We start from the raw sequence: 21753 nt of genomic DNA, 5'->3' as shown, positions 1-21753 counted from the left end.
GACTGCTGACTCTTCCTTACAATGGCTCATGGGAAATTGAGTACACGAATTGACGTACATATTAACATACGATATTTTATTTCAGTCTTTGACGTTGACATTTTATTCACTGTGAAAAAATATATACACATGTTTAATTGACGTCGAGAGTCGCATCAAACGGCATCTGTTTGTTTCTTTGCCCTTCTTTAATGCCGCCCGTGCAACGTAAAGACTACAACTCCCTGCGAATATTCGACCAGGAAATGGAGTCGTGATGTCAACAGATACTTGGAGCTATCGACATGGAACTGACTGTCTTTTTCATTAGAAAACGCTGCTTTTAGGTTTAAACTGACTTATTTTAGAATGACAGGCGTTGGCCACAAAGTTTTGTTGCTGGCCGTATTGCTGTTATTCGTAAACCCATGCGTGTTAGAGCGAGTCGAGAGAGAAAACTCGTTGGACCTGCATGAGAGAGATGACGACGGAGGAGAGTTGACACAGGATACGATTAAAAACCAGCAAGCATTAACAAAACATAAAACAGAAGATGGACCCGATTCAAATGTCCTACAGAAAGATGGACAGTCTGTCAGGTCTGAGACAAGAAAATATTGATTTCATTACCCTTTGGAGTAACTTAGCCTAGTATAGCTAGTTAGCTATAGCTTCATTAGTAATGTTACAAAACATGTTTTCTATGTTCTGTAGTTTAGTCTTAATTACAGCTGACATTCATCACAAATTTTCATTTGATACAGCTAAATAAGCATCGTATGTATTTATATTTATTTGATGTACCTTAAGGTAAAAACTTTTATACAAGTTTAAATAAATCAGCCATCGACAAACCAGATATTCCAATATCCAAACCTATCAGAATCTACCAGACCAGACCAGTTGACCTCATGCAAATGTAAATAGCCTACATATAATGTCTCACAAGTTATCCAAGAAGGGAAATAAAAAAAATCTTTACCCACAGACTTACATGTATAAAATTCAAATGTAAACACACGACCCAAACAAAACAAAATCTACAGACGCATCTGTTAATGTCAGGTAAAACATGTCTTATTCAGATCATGAATGAATAGTCATGTCATAATTCATGTTAAGGATGATGTACCAGGCACAACACCAGAGAGCGAGGGTCATCACATTTGATACAACATAAGTTAGTTCTCTCCTCCTATTCCATGCTGTAGAAATATATTTGTTTTTTGTATGACCTAATAAGAGACAACTTAAAGACAGTACTAATTACTGATTTACAACACTATAGAGGGGCTCTGTAACACAGCTGCCTTTACCACCTCTAGATCTATGCCTACTTTTTGAAGGTTCCTTCATTTGAGTCCATCTAAGTCAGTCAGGGTTTATAGTCTTTAATGACTAAAATTAAGTTAAGTTGTTTTTCTGTCTAACTATGAATGAACTGACTGTATGCCTCACCATCATACTTTTACTTTTTTTGACTGTCTCCTTCCAGCAAGTACAATGATACTGATACCTACAGCAATGAGACCCTCCACTCTACCACACCTACTGCCAAGCCAACGACCCCGACACCCCCAACTGTCAAGCCCATTTTGCCTGTGCAGACAGGGGTCAAGGCCCAAGAAGAAGAGCAGTCCAGCGGGTTGACCATATTCTTCAGTTTACTAGTTATTGGTAGGTGGCTTTTCTTTTACTGCATTGCTGAATATCTGCCTCACTCAGTCCTTCTATGCCTCTGCATGGGTGGCTGGAGGCATAATGTTTTAAGATTGTCCTTATGTCCATCCATATGTCTGTCCATACGTCCACACTTTGATGGAATTTCTTCAAATCTTGTACAGATGTTCACTTAGACTCAAGGATGACCTGAGTGGAATTGGTGGTCAAAGGTTAAGGTCTCTGTCACCTCACTAAACACGTTTCTAGTCTTGTGGACACGATATCTCAGAAACACCTCCAGGGAATCGCTACAGGTTTGGCACAAATGTTCAGTTGGACTCAAAGATGAACTGATTAGATTTTGGTCAAGATCTCAGTGACCACACAAAACAGTTTTTTTGGTCATAACTCAAAAGTTCACATGCTAATTAACTCCAACTGGTCTGGCTGGCAGACGCATACAACCATGAGATGATAATTCTAGCCTGTCTTAGTTTATGTGTCAATCTGTTACTGTCAATATAAATGTGGTTACCACAAAATGCATGACTTAGACCTTGTACAGCTAATTATAGGGGGCGAATGTACAGCCCCTTGAATATTTCATTAAATCAAGTGTGCAGATGGCGATGTGGGATGAAGGAAGTAGATAAATGAAGGGATGTGGTTACACGTTAATATGTGTAGGTCATGAATTGCTTCTTCAGGCACACAAAGTGCCCATTATGCACTTAGGTTCACTGCAGTTTAAATCACATGCTTACCACTGTAAGGGTTTAGGACAAGGAAATGGCATAAATCATGCATGAGGTTGCCAATTAAACTCATTCACTATGTAGACACATAAAAATGTTATTTTGTCTTGAACCAAATATTTCATCACGGTAAACATTTGATTGGTTTTGAGAGGCATGAGATGCAGGAAATCATAGTCACTTGTTTTCTGAAGTTAATACCAACTCATCAGTGGTTTGATTGTGATGGTATAAGTCATTAATGAGAAACCACCTCAGAGTACAATCTAGAAACCACACATTAGTCCTAAATAGCACTTACTATAAACCGTATCAACATGATACTCCATTCCCCTCCATGAATGCACATGCTTTAATTAGGCCTGAAGTTAACATCTCCCTTATGACAAAACAGTCCGGCTTTGATGACCCAACCTCTGCTAGCTTTGGTGTAGCATACTCTATGATTATCTAATTTGCTGCACTGCATTTTTTACCATATACATGAAATGGACATTTACTTCATTGTGGCCTTGGGGTTTGTCATCATAATTATGCTAATATACGTACGCACTGATTTAGAGCATTGATATACAGGGTTGCCTATAGTACTGTCACAAGCTAATTTTATGTTTTAATTGGGGGCAATTGTCTTTTGTGATACAGTCTCAGAACTGTAATTTGTATGTCAAGTAACTGCTTTGTAGTCATATTTATGTCAAGCAAGTTTATTGCATATACTCGAATAAATTTGCATAAAATATTTTTATAGTTACACTAATGTGAAGTCAAGTGTGAGTTGTATCCATTTAGAATTTCTGTGAGAGGAAATCAAGTTAGAGCTGGATGTTAGATTTTTCATAGACATCCCTGGCCAGTCTACAGTAGGTTGTGTGAAGGAAAGCAGCCAGAGAAAAGATCTTAACACTATATGATGTGGGGGCTATTTTTGGGCTGATCTGAGTTGGTGTGACATGTTGGTCCAGACATGGATGTATTTGTCCTAAATATTCACTCAGCGGTTTGTTGCTCTCCCTACTCACCCCAGGTATCTGCATCATATTGGTGCACTTGCTCATCAAGTTCAAGCTGCATTTTCTTCCAGAGAGCGTGGCTGTTGTATCCCTTGGTGAGTACCTCTTACATAACATGTTGCTCTGCACAGGTAGAGTTTAGGAATGCAGAATGCGTCTGTATTTAAGAGCTCTCTTAAGAAATCCAGATTTTTTTTTCAAGTATTTATTCATTTCTTGGGAAATGGCATGGGCGGGTTGAATACAGCAAACTAATGTTGAAACTGATTTGGGAGTTTGCCACAATACTTTTAAGATGAGCAAAGGCTTACAGTTGTGATATTGATAGCCTTTTCACAGGAGGCATTTTGATGTTAAAAAAAAAAGACTTCCTCCACGGTGAGGTCTCTTAAGGTTAATTCGACTTCCTCTAAATCTCTCCATTGTCTCCCTCTTGACATGTGCAGTGACTCTCACTCAGTGTTGACCCTGAGGGCCTTTTCCTCTTGCATGTCCTGCATGGCACATATGAGGCAGAGTTCCTCTCAGTGCTCTGCTAAAGAGAGATAACACTCTGCTTACAAATCAGGAGGGACTGCTTCTCCTTCCTCATCACTTCCTCTCTCTCTCAGTCATTGTCAGTGTCTTCCTCTTCCCATTCCCATTGCCTGTATTTCTGGGTCTTACACAATGCTTTGATGCTTATACTTAATTTCTTTTTCCATCTTATCTCTCTCCTATCCCCTGCCCTTTACATGTCTTTGTGTTTTTCTCATCCTTTTAATTAATGATGGGCTGTGTAACAACAGAGCTGAAGGCCTAAGGAGACTCTCTCTAAGACAGAATAGACTATAGGCCTTTTGCACTCTTTGTTTATAACTTATCCCTGAACTATGTTGGACAATTTGCCAGACACCCATTTGTTTTAACCACTAAAGTAGCACTTTGCACCTTTTAGTTTGCACCCCATCTGTGTCCTGGTTGTACTGAAATTTTCATACAAAGTTGTAAAATATTTAAACAGTGGTATTGTCTTTTGTGTCTCCTTGCTCTTTCCAGGGATTCTAATGGGAGGTTTCATCAAGATTATTGAGTTCCAGGAACTAGCCAACTGGAAGGTATAGTGTTTGACTCTGGCACACGGCTTCACAGCTTCTCTTGCTCCTCTTCTTGCATCCACACTGGCCACAATTCTTGTTCACAATTAAGGCACAGTTAGCTATTAATGTTGCTTAGTTTGGTTTGATTCATTTAGCATGAAGCAAAAGAACCACATCCCTCATACACAAACATGAACAGCATGCACACACTGTTTACTCTGTGTATATATATATACATATATATATATATATATATATTTCATCTTGTCCAGTGTATCCACTTGAATAAAAAAAACCTAAGATTCAGATCCATAAGATCCTTAAGTAACAGATCTATAATCGTTACATTCTTTATATTAACTGTGATGTAGAGGTTAGGGAGAAATGTCAGCATCACTGAGATGTTGTCTTGTTGAAAACATGCTTTTCCTAGCTGTTACATGACTCAGTTTATCCCACAGCAAATTCCATGGGAACCCCCCACCCCACCCACCCCAACCCAATAAACATCTGTCGTCCCTGTGCTGCAGTTTTTCGTGTCTCTCTCTCTGTGTCTCTCCTTTCCCCCCATCATTCATTTCCTGGTTGCCGCTTTTGCTACAAATCTCATCTCTCTATCTACAGTCTGTTACCTATGCACAGTGACACACACTATTCTTTGCTTGGTATCTTTCCCTCAGTGTCCCTGTGAGCCCTCCCTTGTTTTTTTCTCTCCTGGTTCTCAGCCTTTAATTAACATTCCTTGTTCTCTGCCAGTGAGTGAGAGAACAAATGAACAAGAGAGGTAGAAAGAGAGAGATGTAGAGTGAGGGGGAGGGAGGAAAAGGGGACAGGTTGTGACAGTGTTTCTTGCACACAGGGGCCCATTGTTTTTTAGCCTGGGGGCCCCAGGGCGTTGCTGAGTCATCGGTACTGGTAACCAGAACCCCCAGAGCCCCTTTCCCCGGTTTGCCCCTGTCCTGTAAATCTTTAGACTGTTATCTCTGTTTGTGTTCAACTTATAGCAAGCAGACCCACTCACCTATCTGGCTATACACTTTAAGCAATGGCTTTATGACCTATTATAGCTATACAGCTTCATAAACACTGTCTGAGTAGAGTGTAATGAAGTTACACTGTGGTATGCAGCAGCTTCTTTGCAAGAGCATGGATATGCTAAGTGGTTTATAGGCCGGTGGAGACTTGAAAAGACCCCAACCATGATGCAAATCCATTATGTCTGACCTATTTGTTTTTGAGAGCGCCCCTAAGAGCAGGGTGCACCATGCAACCTGTTCAGTGAGTAACGCAGCCAGTGGCAACACTGATTCTGTCAGCATCACTTTTTTCAGCTGCTACTCTTTTGAAATTGTGTGTACAGTGCACCAAAGTAAAGGACCGTGTTTTACCATCACAGTTAATGGAAGGCATCTGTCTTCCCTGATGAGCTTGCAGGAACAGATTCCTTTTTGTCTCTTTTCAATTACTAGTTTATTTTGCAGGTTTAAAACAGATGCTAGTAGCTACCTTATTTAAAGCTTCTTCTCATCTCCCCCAGCTAGTGTGTGTCCAAAGCTGGCCCACTTGGCTAACCTAGCAAGCCTCCAGGGCTGCCTTACAAACCACCAAGGGTGTACAAACCCCCCAGGCAGCAGCATCCTGTCATCACTGGCTCAATTTATTTGCCGTCCTTGCCTTTCACCACCAATCTGCTTTCTTTGCTTTTTCCTACTTTCTCTTTCTTTGCTATTTCCAGCATCTACTTCCTACAGTCTAGCATATGAAGAGAAGTCTTTCCTCTATGTCCTTTTCTGGTACTATTCACTGCCTTTTCTTTTCTCTCATCTGCCCATCTCTCCCCTGTGCTCTGACACAGATTGAGGAAGAAATAGCATGCTGGTACGAAGCAACACGCTAGCAGCAATTCATCTCTCAGGCAAAGCACAGAGAGAGATACATAGGTGAATGTATTTGCATCTACAGCGCACTCCAAATAATAATTCAGTTTTCTTTCTATTTTAGCATTTGAGCTTGTATATCTGTATAATCTGGGCTCATCATTTTTTTCCCCTCAGTGGCTGCAGTGGTGTGTTTTAAGCCCCAAAGGGCAGCACATACTTTTAATAGATCTCTCCCACGCCGCAGAGCGGGAGTGACACAAGGAGAGCAGTTTTAATTGTGGTTTCAGGGGCCTTTTTCCCATGTGGTGATGTCACAGTGTGTCAAAGCTGAGCCTCCAGGGAGCCTGTACTCTGAACGAAGGTCTCTCCATCGTTCCCGCTCATATTTTTCTGTTATCTCCCGACCCTCTTTTAACTATGTTCCCTTCATCTTTGGCATTCATCTTTTCTCATTTAGTTCAAGCTCTGTCTCAGCACTTCCCTAGAGTATGCCCATCCTCTGCTCTCTGGATTTATCCATTTCATCTTTCCCTCTTTTGCAACATATACTTCTCTGCTGTCTATCAATATCAGTGTTCCTGAAATCTCGTTACCCCCTTATCGGCCCACAACTTTCCTCATGGTTTCAGGAGGTCAATCTAGTGCTGAATCACTTGGTCAATGAACAGAACAATAATCAATGTTAACAATTAATGATAGTGATTAATTTCTTAACTTATTTATCAAGCAAAAATGCAAACATTAGCTTCAGCTTTGCGTTTCAGCTTCTCCAGTGTAATGATTTGCTGTGGTCTTTGTGTTAGATCATTGTAAATTGATATCCTCTGGCTTTGGATTGTTTGCCTGAAACAAGATATGAAGATGTGACCTTGGGTTCTGAGAAACTGCTATGGCATTTTTAAAATTCTTTTCTGACTTTTTATTAACTAAATGCTCTAATCACTTAATTGAATAACTAATTGATAGGTTAATTGATAATGATTTTAACCCTTTACTGCAGCAGTAAAAGACAGATAATCAGTGGTACTATCTTGTAGACTATCTTGTAGACATCTGCTCAATTGAATCTGTGTGGATGTGTGTATACAAAATCTGTGTGTGCTTGTTCAGTCACTCCAGTAGACATTCTTATATGTGGAAGTATAACGTGTGCATGCATGCATGCAGGAGTACAGCTGTAGATGTCAGACTGTAGTGCATGCCTGGCATACTTTCTTTTGTCTCAGGTGTTAATATTTATTCCTGACCTTTCACCCGACCTCAAGGGTAGACTTCCACTGGAGATAAATGTCAAGAAAAAGTGTTAACCTGGAAGCATTCCTTCCTGGCCTACTTTTCCTGAAATTTGAATTCACAATGAGATAAAGAAAGCAGGGGCATAGCCTTTTACTATAGCATATATCTTCTATAGGCTATCCTGAAATAGTGTAGACTGATGTTGACCAAATATATCATCAGAGCCAAAGCCATCTTGACAGGCAAAAGTCCGTGTACCTTTCATTAAACAATGTACTGTCATATTGTTTCATCTCATTTGCCAGTCACCTCACGTTGTTTTGGGTCTTAGCCTTAAATAATTGGTTAGATGAGAAGAAATAGATTAATAGATTGGCAGTTGATGTCAAATAATAGATAATTATGGACTAAAACTGTGATTGTCAGAAGGAAGTGAATCACATTCTGCTCTGTCTTGCAGCAGTTATTCTTAATTAAGGTAATGTAAATCCTTCCTCAGCACTTTTTTTTTTTTTTTTTTACAGAAATAGATAATTTACAGGAAACCCACATCAAATGTGGAAGTCTTCACTTCCATCTGCCTGTGGTGTTGTTGCGGTTGAGACAGGCTCTCTCAGCTGTCAAAACCCTCTCCCATAATACAAAGACAGAGACTGTTGAATGGATGGAGTAAATATGGGCCTGCTCTCCTCTATCTTTCTGACAGACACAACTGCAGTGTCCACCACAATCCAGAAATAGATCTTTCCTATTAACATGAATGGACACAGTATATTGGCTTTTGCATTATTAATACAGATTATGCACAGAATACACACACACACACACACGCACATACTCACTCTCACTCCCGTATTGGCTTACACAAGAACACATGGTGCATCATGCACAGACACATTGGCAGCCAGAGCGTAATGCATGGCCACATGATGCCTACGCCTGATCTGGGATCTTGGCCCATTTAGCTGAGAAGCAACAATGATTTCATTATATCGCTGAAATAATCAGAGAGCTAAGGTCACTGGGATTTTTCTGTATGTTTTTATGTATGTGTGTATTTGTGTGTGTATGTGAGAGAGAGAGACTGAAAGATAAAGATAAAAGCATACATAGGTATTCAGGTCCTTTTTACCGCACGTGTGAGAGAGCCTGTCAGTTGGAGTGTTTAAATGCACACATGAATTGGCTGGCAGGCAGGCATTCCCTCCCTGACGAGCACCTGGTGTGTGTGTGTGTGTGTGTGTGTGTGTGCGCGTGTGCGTGCGTGCGTGTGCATGTGCACATGTGCACGTGTGTGCATGCATGTGTGCGCATTTGTCATCCTGGAGTCAACATCCAAATTAGTTTTGTCAGATTAAGGACTGTTACTAACAGCTCAGGCATGGCCTCCCTTGTCACCCTTACTCCTCTTCCATGACTAAGTATTGAGTCAGCTAATGATCACTGAAGCAACCTTCATCAGTCAGACCAATAGTAAAGAATATTTGCTGAAGATTGCGTAATAACCACAAGCACACGTTTTACCATTCAGTGACGCACACATTATTTTGCTCGTATATAACGGTGCTGATTAGCATTGAGATTTGTGTTTGGATTAAAGATCATTGTAGGCTTCAAGATGACAGGGCCTGACAGAATGTGTAACAACCCATTCCAAGTATCTGTTCATCATATTGAATAGGCTACATTCTCTTTTCAAAATGTTATAATTTGTAATTTATTTAATCTAAAAGGATTTATTATTCTGCTCCCAGCTTCATACTAGATGGATCACACATTTTCCCTCTACAGTTTGTTACTGTTGGCCAGCGTGTAGCTCTAGGTCTAAGGTTAGAGCCACTAGTCTGTCACCTGACTGCTGCTGCTTTCATACTAAAATGTATGAAAGCAGCAGCGTATAGTGTATACTAAAATATGAATTGTATGTAATTTTGTAATGTAATTTTGTCTTTCTCTAAAAGGAGGAGGAAATGTTCCGACCGAACATGTTCTTCCTTTTGCTGCTGCCACCTATCATCTTTGAATCTGGATACTCTTTACACAAGGTACAGCAGAATGTGTGCATGAAGCTGAATTTACACAGCTCAAGACAGTAGGCACATTATGGATGTAAGCAGCAGTACAAACCAGCATACATTTTTAAACATAATATTTAGATATCTTTTCCATGTGAAATCAACTTGTTAACATTTGAAAGACATAACAGTATCCATGTGTAGAACAAGAACCACAGACATAAATAAAATCACAGAAAGAAAGAAAATGCGCTGAATATTTTCAGTGCTTTATACAGCTTAATACAATTCACAGTAAATTAAAAGGGTTTAAAACGCAACAGTCTCGTTCCATTACTTGCAGTGTAATTAAAAGTATTTTTGTCTATACCTGTACTGTGCCCTACTTTTCATTTAAATGCTGGCTGCATGTTACATAACACTATGTAACTTCAAATGTCATGCTACTAAGCCTATGAATACTTAAGCTGTGTGTCTATGTATGTTCAGGGGAACTTCTTCCAGAACATTGGCTCCATTACCCTCTTTGCTGTGATTGGCACAGCTATCTCTGCCTTCATAGTCGGGGGAGGTATCTATTTCCTCGGGCAGGTAAGGAGTTTAACAGCATCTGTTAACAAGAGCTCTGGCGTTGCCAGGGCCTGTTCAGAGGAAAAAAGGGAACTTTTTGATGTGTTTTTTTGAAATATATTCTTTTACTTTACATAGCGCAATTACTACAGAGAATGTTAAATGGCATACCGACAGAGAAATATTAAAAGAGGTTTATCCATTAGTACTTCCTTTACATTTAGAATCTGAAAATTTCCGTGTAACTCTTGTTGCAACATGGTACAACTATGCTTGAATGCTTGTCTGTATCTTGATGTGTGTGTTTTTTCTTCAGGCTGACGTGATCTATAAGATGACCATGACTGATAGGTGAGTGTTTTCCACTCTGCCATTAGTATGTTTCCATTAGGGATTTAACCTTTGTACTGGTAGTACTTGTACTTTTCACAGAAAACAAAACTCTTCTGACTGCCAAAATGACTTCAAGAGTTTTAAACCATTGTATGACATAGTAGTATCATCCCCTGACACATTTTACACTGTAAAGTTTGTCAGAACAAACCTTTCTGAAGAGAAACAGTAGTATTACTAGGCTCCAAGACATAACAGACATATAAGAAGCAACCTTCTCCATATCCATGTGTTTTAAAAGAAAAACTTGCAATTGTTATCATGCACAAGTGTGTTTCTTTGTTGTTGCACAGTCAGCATGAGTGGCAATGTGTGTCGTACATTCAGGCAGGACTTTTGCCTATTCATTTCCTTCACCAACAAGAATATGTTTTCAGCCCTATGTTTCTGTCTAGAAAGAAACTAGTGAGCACATTTTAATAACATCTGAGAGGAGTTTGGGACATGGGCCAAGAGAGAACTGATTAGATTTTGATGGGGAAAGTCCCAAATTGTAGCCACTTACATGTTTTTTCTTAGGTGGATTGTTGTTCTAGCACATACTGTACTGCATCTGTTCAGTACTGCATAGATACTGTCCGCCCACACAGATTTTTTCTCATTCCTCCTTATTCCCATATAGTAATTTAATCCAAACTCTTGCACATTTGGCATGTCACGTACAAAATATTATTGTGGTGCACCAGCGGGCTATGTTGATGTATTGTCCTTGCCCATATGTGTTTGTTTCTTAATTCTTTCTATATGCATCCATGCCTGTAAAAGTGTTTTTTGCCACCATTAAACTGTTATTCTTCTCTCCCTCCTGCCCTGCTGTAGCTTTGCCTTTGGCTCGTTGATCTCAGCTGTGGACCCTGTAGCTACCATCGCTATATTTAATGCCCTCAATGTGGACCCGGTCCTCAACATGCTGGTGTTTGGTGAAAGCATTCTCAATGATGCTGTCTCCATTGTCCTCACCAAGTAAGTGTCTCCCTCAGCTCCATCACGGCTTGTTTATTCTCTAGGGCACACATTGGCATGTTTACATTTGCCCCATTCATGAGCTTTACACAGCTTTTCACCTCAGGCAACCCTAAGGAGGATGTGCAAGTCTACAGATGGTATCACGCCACCACATTCTAAATGTCGAACACATGCACTCTTAGAGTCATAGGAACATGCTCACTCTGACAGTGATGTCCATATTAGGAGACTAGAAGAAGACTAAGAGGCATCTGTGAGGCACCTTCATACTTTCTTACATGTGTTAGCTAAGCTCTGATTTGGGCAAGCTAATGCACATTGGACAATACAGTGACCACTAGTAGTGATCAATGTATTGTCCAAAGTCAGTTTTCAGTATTTTTGTCTATGTTTTTATAATATTTTATAATTTGCTGCTGTGAAGGCCACGATTATCTGCTCCAGTGCAGTAAACCACAGACACACCCACACACCAACAGTAACACTTAGTATTGTAAATGTCAGCTCGGGTGTAGTTGGACATATTCTAGCCTTTGAACCTCAACTGCATTTGCTGATTACACAGTGACAAGAAGTGAGGAGGAGGACAGTATTTCACCACTTTAGATGTGCAGCTCATGGCAAAGCCATGGTTTCAAAAGCAGAGTATGTGGATACATTCTTATAAAATCTAAATGGTAGGTCTGGAAGCTGGGACTTAGTATGACAACCTTATGAATGTGCACAACATTTGTGGCATTCACAGATTATGATTCTTGTTGTTGGAAAGTGTTCATAGCACTGATGTCATATCAGAAAATCAGCTTTCCAGTAATGAAGATTAAAAAAAGACCCTTTAACAATCTTATGTTTGGATTTCTGTCACACCCTGCTGCATACGTAGGCAACAGCCTATTTGAAGTATCACTGTCTCAAACATGTTTATCAATGCTGTACTGTATCCACAGACTGGTGTCCCCACACACCAGCACAGAAACAAAACCTTGACAGACAAGTTTGACAGAAACAGACAGCTGGCAGGAATACCTTGTTTGTACGCATCACTGTCATCTTATCTGTGTACTCACTTTATTCCGGCTTTATCTCTCCTACTCACAACCAGCTAAATGTGCAAAGTGATCTCAAGTGTCTGCATGCCCCCATAGAGTAAATGAATGCATGAATAATAGATAGGCTGAGCAGCCCTGGCAGTTTGCTTGTTGTTAGCACCTCACAGTCTGGCTTTCTTAGAAAGCTAGTTTACAGTTTAGCCCAGTGTTTCATTGCAGCCAGACAGTTAATGCCTTTGCTTGGGAGATTGTTAATAAGCATTAAAATCTGTTTATTAATTACACTGTGCTGTCTGGCTGTTTGTTTGAACTCTCAGTTATAACAAGGATTTAAATTGTACAAACAGATTGTCTCTGTTACTACATCAAAAACTATTTGATGGTAAATACTTTCCACCAAACTAAACTAAAGCCCAAATAATTAAGTGGGAGACTTTGGTAGCTCACTACCTACAGCTGTATTTGCTGAAAAATATATCACAGATCTTGTAGAGGAAATGCTTGAGCATTACTGTGTCATTATAGTTTATCTTAGCTGCATAGTTTAGTTGTTTCATGGTTCCAGATGTGCTTAAAAGTAATGTTCCCCTTGAAGATGTGATAAAAATGTGCATTTAACTTTCAAAAATAAATGATTATTGCTCAGATAGTATTCAAATGTGGTTTCTATGTGGCACAATTTCATAATAAGTTCCTTCAAATTACATTCCTGTGAAGTCATTGGGGTGATCCGATACAGCCAACCTCTGTTTAGCCAACAGGATTTTTATGGGATTACAAATTCTGCATACACCCTAATCCATTCACTCTTTCTCTCTCTCCCTCTCTCTCATACCGCTAAGTTTGTAGGATTCATTGGTGAAGTGTTTCTGCCCTCTAGGGTCAGATAGAGGTATAACAATAAAGAATGTGGCTTCATTTTTCTCTTTTTTTCCCTTTTGTCTTTCAGCACTGCTGAGGGTTTCTTTTCCCGCTCAGACAACTCCATGGTAACCGGCTGGGAGACTTTTTTGCAAGCATTGGGTTATTTTCTTAAAATGTTTTTTGGATCTGCTGCCCTGGGAACCCTCACAGGACTCATCTCAGCTCTTGTATCCGGACCCATTATGTGTTTTGTGTGTGTGTGTGTGTGTGTGTGTGTGTGTGTGTGTGTGTGTTGTGTTGTGTTGTGTTGTGTACTTGATATTACTGTCTGTATTTTTTACCTCATCTTAATTTCCCTAACTCTGTGACCAGTTTCTAAAACACTTCGATCTGAGGAAGACTCCTTCCCTGGAGTTTGGTATGATGATAATCTTCGCATACCTACCCTATGGCCTGGCAGAGGGCATCAAACTGTCTGGTGGGTGCATGCATACACAGCCACATGCTCTGAAGTATGAATTTTGTATGTTTGGTCTTATAGGACTGTTTTCTAATACTGTTTGTTCTCTCCAAAGGAATTATGTCTATCCTGTTTGCGGGAATTGTGATGTCTCACTACACCCATCACAACTTGTCTCCTGTCACCCAGATCCTCATGCAGCAGACACTGCGCACAGTGGCCTTCATGTGTGGTCGGTGAACTGATTCTTATTTGTCCAATCTCTGATTTTGATCTGATTTTCATTTTGCAGTAAGTTCTCAACACAGTTTGTCTACTTACCTCTCCAGAGACGTGTGTGTTTGCCTTCCTTGGTCTCTCCATCTTCAGCTTCCCTCATAACTTTGAAATATCCTTTGTCATCTGGTGCATCGTGAGTGCTCTTACCATTTTTCTAAATCTTATCTGAATGGTATCTCAGGTTGTTCCCATAATGGTCAGTATTACAGCTGTTGTCCTCTCTGTAGGTCCTGGTTCTTCTTGGCCGAGCGGTGAACATCTTCCCACTGTCATTCCTGTTGAACTTTTTCAGAGACCACAAGATCACTCCCAAAATGATGTTCATCATGTGGTTTAGTGGTGAGATGATACAGTGAACCTTGTGAGCAGTGTGTTATGAGAATGACAGGAAGTTGGTTCTTTGTCTCTTGTCTAAGCTCCTGCCATTTTTGTAATCAATTAATCATTTTAGTCCTTTTTCAGGCATTTGGTGTTGGACAATGAAAACATGTCACTTTGGACTCTTTACAAATATAGAAAATGTAGATTAATCGATAATGAAAATTATTATTGCAGTTCAAGTGAGAACTTTGGAAAGGAGATAGAGGTCTACAGTAGCTGGCTATGGGGCCAGCTCTAGCAGAACCCCTGAAAGCTGCCAACCAAACAGTTGAAGATAGTCTCATTAAAGATTTGTTATAACAAAAACTAACTGTCCTACAACATTGCTACGTATAAGCATTACACCCTGTCTCAGAGTTCATTGGTAAGCCCAACCCTCTACCAACTAGTCACATGTACCTCCCACTCAGGCTAGAAAGTGCTACTCTTGAAGAGCAGTTTCAATAAGAGAAGGATCTCTTGACTGTTCTGATCATTTGCATATTAAGTGTATTTTTGATCAGATGAGTCAACTCAACCTGCTTTATTTCACAGGAAAAAACACTTTATATGAACACTGATTACAGAGAATTCTGTGAAAATTTATTCATAGCTGAAATGATTAATGACAGAAAATTAATCTGCAAATATTCTGATAATTTATTAATAATTTTAGTTAACTTTCAAGCAAGTTTGGCTGTTGGTTAGATTAAAAAAAGGAAAAAAAGAAAAAAAGAAAAGGTGTTTAAATCTCACCTCATCTGGGGCTCTCGGAATTTTCACAATTTTCATTGTCAGATTAAGCAATAATGACAATAGTCATTATTTGCAGCTCTAATGTATTAAAATCAAACAAATGAACTAAGCCTAAGTGTCCAAATTACAGGTGTGTGTTTCTGTGTGTAGTCCTTTCACAGTCTCGTTCCTTGTGTCTTTTTCTTTGTCTGCCAGGTTTGAGAGGAGCTATCCCCTACGCTTTGAGCCTTCATCTGGGCCTGGAGCCCATTGAGAAGCGGCAGCTGATTGGCACCACCACCATCATCATCGTACTCTTCACCATCCTTCTCCTGGGGGGCGGTACCATGCCACTCATCCGCATCATGGACATTGAGGATAGCCAATCGCGGCGTAAGAACAAGAAAGACATCAATCTCAGCAAGACAGAGAAAATGGTAATGGTGGAGCACTTTGATTTCTCTCACACACACACACACACACACACAAACGAGCAGATAGACTGTTGGTACTTGCTGTGCCATCCTCTTAACTGCCATCAGACTCTCACTGTCCTCTTCAGAGGGAGAAACATCAAAGGGTTGATTGTGGTTTGTGTGAAGGACACTCAATCAGTGGGGAGCAAACCACTCTCATCATAGAGACGCACACTTAGACACACACGCACAAATAAACCCTAACAACTAGCATTAATATATTTTCCCAGACACATCAATTGTGAGTAATAATTCACTTGACTCTGACTCTAGATAATGGGTCTTGAAGCAAATCCTGTCATTGAGGTCACTGGCGTCTTGTGGTGGTGTGTTTGCATGACTGGTTTTCATAGTATTTGCATGTTTGATGTTTTCCAAAGTGTTACACCTTAGGGTACCAGCAACTAGATCTATCAACCCTCCATTTTCCCTTCTGGCTCTCATGCCCTCTTTGATGTAATTCCCTCTCTTTTCTTCCTCCACTCTTTTTCCCTCATCCCTTGTCCTTCTGCATGTGTGATCTTGACTCCATCACAGTCAATGCTGTCCTGTCATTTGGACTTTTTTCCCTTGCACCAGCCCTCCTCTCCTCCATGTCTTTCACCTCTGTCTCATTTGTTGGCCCGTTTCCCTTGATTTCTTTTTATCTATTTATCTGACTCCCTCCCTCTTTCTCCTCTTCTTCTCTCTCTAGGGTAATACCATTGAGTCAGAGCACCTATCAGAACTGACGGAGGAGGAGTACGAGGCTCAGATCTACCACAGACAAGATCTAAAGGGCTTTATGTGGCTTGATGCTAAGTACCTTAACCCCTTCTTCACTCGCAGGCTTACCCAAGAGGTGAGAGAGAGAGAGAAAGAGAGAGAGAGAGCGAGAGAGAAATTCCTTAAACGTACATTAATTGTTTTGGCCAGTTAAAAAGGGCTTCACTGAGAATGATGTGTTTGGGCTCATGCAATACGTATTTAACAGTGTTTATTACTATTTAGAAACACAAAATATCGGAGGAGGGAATTTCTAAAATATTTATCTCCAAGGACTGACCTCAGAGGCATCTGAGATTTAACATCTGGGAAAAGCAGGTGTAAAATCTGTGGCACTGTTTCATTGGACACACACACATAGGGAGAGAGGCTAGCTAGGTCCAAACAGAGAGACATGGAGAAACAGTGAAAGAATGAGATGATAGTTCACATAATAGTAATACTTGGCTCAATGACAGCACTAAAGAGCATCTTACAAATATCCTGCTAAATTGGAATATAGCTGCAACACAAAGCTTTCTGAACTTCCTCTTAAAGAGCTCATCTTTGCTAATTTCCAGAAGTGCCAAAATGAGTAGTTCCTACTTTTTGAGATACCTCTGAAGCAGAAGTATTGTGAAGTACTGTTGTGATTTTTATGGACTTAAGGTAAACTTTAAACCAATACTGGCTTTACTGTAATACACTTTTAAAATAAATAGATAAACCTAAGCTAATTAAAGGAGTGTGGGAATACAGAGTAATAAATATATTTATATAGATATTTCTTGTACAATAAGAGACTCTCCAGAAAAAAAACTTTAAAACTCTTATGTGAGTTAAAATTTATAAAATCTTGGTACCACCCTCAAACTATGTTAACTCTTCATGTATCTTCCTTGACGACTGAGAAGATATTTTAGACATTTTCATATTTCAGTGTCAGTTTAAGTGGAGTCCCCTTTCACTTCTGGCTTAATAAGCAGTGTGAGGTAATTAGTCCATGGATTGTAAAGTGACAGGATATTATGTGTCTAGTTAAGACAGGGAACCAGACCAGTCCTCACAGTAATTAGAATACATGAAAAGGTTAATGTATGGTCATGCTGGGGAGAATATCCTGTTACCTACAGGCAAAGCTCTTGTGTCTGACGCAACATCAGACAGACTTAACCTTGAAATGTCTAATGGGATGTTATTGGGCATATTGATGAGGAGGTGACAGTATTGGGAGGAAAGTGGAAAGAGGAAAGTCGGTAGTGTAATTAGTGTTGGCAATGGCTCCACACTCAGGGTGGAGCATGTTTTCTTTATGTAAGGTGAGTAAACTCTAATGTATGCTTTACCACTTTGGAAGGCATGAGCACATTTTTTATTTGAACATAGCATAACTGAAAACTTATGCCCCTGATGGCAGTTTACTGTTGTTTAAGTTTATCATCAATTAACTTCATTCAAAACCATTCACAGTATTAAAAATAGCAACAGAAGGAGCCTCACCATGGATGTACCTGTAGTTCACCGTATTCTACGGTGTTATTTTGCATATCCCTCTACTCCTGTTGATGTCTATATTTCTATATGGTCATGTTTATTCTTGAATGTGTGCGGATGTGCCAATTTTCACTACCTATATAACGTGTCTGACAGGACCTGTTACATGGCCGGATCCAGATGAAGACCCTGACCAACAAGTGGTACGAAGAAGTTCGTCAGGGACCCTCAGGCTCTGAAGACGACGAGGATGAAGCAGAACTTCTGTGAACTGAACAAACCCTTTCAGTTCATATGAAAACAATGAACAGACGTGTCTCCTGGGCAGAGGGAGTGTATGTGTGTCTGTCTGTCTGTCTCTGTGTGTGACTGCTTGTGTGTGTAAAGACAAACACTGTTCTCAGAGTCAGTCACATGCACTTCTTGTTTGTTCACCTGTTTAGTTTATGTGACAAAAGAGTTTCACTGAGTGCCCACTGTGGATTTTCAGCACACAAAGTGGGCTGGAATGTGTCAAACCTTAGTCCCAGTAAAACTGGATTTGAAAATTTTAACACTGGATGAAGCAAAAAGAAAAAAAATCTGTGAAAAATTCTCTTCCTCACACGAATGCTATATTGTTCGAGTTAAAGAAACTGAAAGGATATCTGAATAATTGTGTGCCCCTGTTCACTGCTGAACAGCACACAGGAAGTTTTGCTGATTCTGAGAAACTTTTTCCAGGTGTTTCTTTTCTAAAAGTGAAGGGAAATCAGAAGGGAAGCTGTGAGGGAATTTTTTAAATGTAAAGCAATACTAGAGCACCTTTTCACATTTTCCTCTTAACTTTTGTATTGTCCGTTGCTATGTGGCACTAACTTATTTAAGTTCTGCTGAAAGGGGTGAGGGGGTGAAACATTATGTTGCTACAGGCTTAATTCTTAAAATGAGATTTGTAACAAGCCACAGGTTCCTGCTTTGAATAGCTCCTTGTCTCCACATTAGTATGCATTAATGATTCTGAGTTCATTTATTAAAAGACACACATATTTCTACATATGTTATGAAGATAAAATACAAGGAGTGATGCATGAGCTACCACTTCACCCTCCAGCAACTAGGCAACGAAGAGAAATGAAGGAGAGAGTTAAAACTAGTGAAACATGCTGGGTAAAACTAATAATTTTCAAAACATGAAATACCTAGCTTATGGGAAAATAATTGTACTCTAAAAAAATGGAAATTGCTTTCATTTTCAAGTAGTGTTCCAGTCTGGTTTCCCTAAATTGACTTTTCTTTGTTTATTTCCATGTTCTGGTGAAGTTTCTGCCACTACACTCTGTATAAAGTAGAACTTTAAATGTTGCTTTTGTGATTTTCACTAAGGGTTTCTAATGAAAACAGGCACCAATGAATGTGTGGGTAACTTGGAATATGGTCTTATGAATGTTAATGTATTTTTTTTTTATTTATTTATAAATGTTTATGTGCTGTTTGTGGGGTAAAAGCTTTTATACAAGCTCTATGAGCACTGCAGAATTATACAAAAATATCTATAATAAATCATTGACATCCTATATACTGTATCGGATGCAACTTTAATGGGAAAAGAGCTACACCTCTTAGAAATTAAATAGTTCTTACTTTTTGAGATACCACTGAAGGAGCAGCATTGTGAAGTACTACTACAAATTTTATGGACTTTTAAGAGGAAATTGAAGACAGCTTTTAACCAATACTGGCTTTATTGCAATACATTTTTTAAATACAAATAATCCTAAGCTAATTTAGAAGAGCACTGGAATACTGTATAATAAATAAGAACTGAAAATCAACTGCACATATATAGTATAGTAAGTCTACTTTTCATAAATGTATAGGTACTTAATATAGAGCATATTAAAGTCTGCCCAACTAAATGAGGATTTAGTACATAACAGCACTTAAGTATGGAGAGAAAATATAAGAAATAATAATAATAAAAATCTAAACTCAGTACCACCTTCATACCATCTTAACTCTTAGTATATCTTGAATATTGACCTTATGACCTCAGAAGATATAACAGACATTTTCATGTTGCAGTGTGAGTTTACGTGGAGTTCCCTTTCACTTCTGGCTTCATATGCAGCGTGAGGTAATTAGTCCATGGATTGTAAAGTGACAGGATATTATGTGTCTAGTTAAGACAGGGAACCAGACCAGTCCTCACAGTAATTAGAATACATGAAAAGGTTAATGTATGGTCATGCTGGGGAGAATATCCTGTTACCTACAGGCAAAGCTCTTGTGTCCGACGCAACCTTGAAATGTCTAATGGGATGTTATTGGGCATATTGATGAGGAGGCGAACAGTGTAAGAATGGCAGAAGAAATCAAATGACAGTGTCAAAGTCAGTAGTGTAATCAATGTTGGCAGTGGCTCCATATGTAACTCAGGGTGGAGCATGTCTCCTGTATGTAAGGTGAGTAGACGCTACTGCGTGCTTTGCCACTTTGGAAGGCATGAGCAATTTTACTTTTTTTTTTTCTTCAGATAACTGAATAATTCAATTAGTGTGGTTTCTATTAATAAATCCTTCTTACACTGTTAGATGTAATGAGACATTTTTGTGCTAAATGCTAAATATATGCAGTGACTTGACTGGAATGTATAATGTCAGGAGCAAGTGCATTGAATACATTGGTCTGATAATTAGGTTTTGTAATAAGAATGTACAACCAGCAGGGGGGGTCTAAACAGCATTGGTCCATGAAAAATTAATAATGCCAGATATCTGTGCCACATTATTTACTATTCATCACCCAGCTCTGAACAGTAACTCCTCCACTGTATATTAAACATATTTCCACTGAAACTGGTTGAAATGCACATGAGTGCATACTGGGGGCAAACGAGAATTTCCTATAGTCTATAGTGAAATGAACCAGTTCAGACTTCACTTTCTAAGTGTCTTCACTTTCTACAAGTTTATCCTTAGTAAGTTTTAGGTGGTGCCTTGATTAAACAATACACATACAATACACAAACAATACAAAACACTGTTAACAGGTTAACCAAAATGGACAGTTAGTCATATACATTTACAGCAAAACAATGTTTTTTTTCATTAGTAATTCTCTGTGGTAAATCCCAAACATAGATCCACATTTTCCTAGCATTTCCTCTCATTTATCATGTTGTAAAGGTATTTTGATATTCTGGGCCTATGTGATTGCCTCTCTGTTTTTTCGTTCCTCCTTTTCTTCCCTGTGTTTCAGTGTCACAGAGTTCAGTTATTTTTCTTCCTCTGTTCAAACACAGACACATCAGTGCGAAGAGCCCCTCAGCAGTGAAGACATTTTATGATGCCTTCGAGATATTTACAGTTCTTTCAGTTCTTCCAGTTCACAAATCATTAACTACGATCTATCCACTGTCAGACACCTGAGCAAAAATCTTTTTAATCTGGGGGAAACGAACATCATCACTCAAGATAACATTGCTTGTATTACAATTTATTATTCCTCAGTATTCTAGAGATTAGATGAAAGATTGAGGAGCGTGCAGTGGGTGAATCCAGCTGGATCCCCAGCCAAATAGTAAATAAAATATGTTGCTAGAATAAATGAGAAAATATAATTACCACCTGGTATGCACAGGTGATAAATTAATATTTCACGCTGGAATGCTGACAGCTTCGGATTATCGTCATGTACTGGCAAGCAAACATGCAAATGTGATGGGTTTTTTTTTAGTTCACATCAAATCTGTGGCTCAGTGGA

At 39.3% G+C, this 21753-nt stretch overlaps 1 protein-coding gene across 1 annotated transcript; it reads left to right on the top strand.

Moving 5' to 3' along the window:
• Positions 1-228: 228 nt before the first annotated feature.
• On the top strand, positions 229-19565 carry slc9a8 (solute carrier family 9 member 8). Its single transcript, XM_018685926.2, has 16 exons — positions 229-578; positions 1475-1656; positions 3424-3504; positions 4448-4506; positions 9566-9649; positions 10109-10210; positions 10506-10540; positions 11402-11545; positions 13547-13688; positions 13834-13939; positions 14037-14153; positions 14251-14333; positions 14428-14539; positions 15512-15732; positions 16466-16612; positions 18166-19565. Exons 1-16 carry the CDS (start codon positions 349-351, stop codon positions 18277-18279), a joined length of 1959 nt encoding a protein of 652 aa, XP_018541442.1. The 5' UTR covers positions 229-348; the 3' UTR covers positions 18280-19565.
• Positions 19566-21753: the final 2188 nt, after the last annotated feature.

This window comes from Lates calcarifer, linkage group LG6 (assembly GCF_001640805.2).
Source record: "Lates calcarifer isolate ASB-BC8 linkage group LG6, TLL_Latcal_v3, whole genome shotgun sequence".
Classification (NCBI taxonomy): Eukaryota; Metazoa; Chordata; class Actinopteri; family Centropomidae; genus Lates; species Lates calcarifer.
The sequence above is the reverse complement of the archived record's forward strand: the minus strand, read 5'-3'. Positions and strand labels throughout refer to the sequence as shown.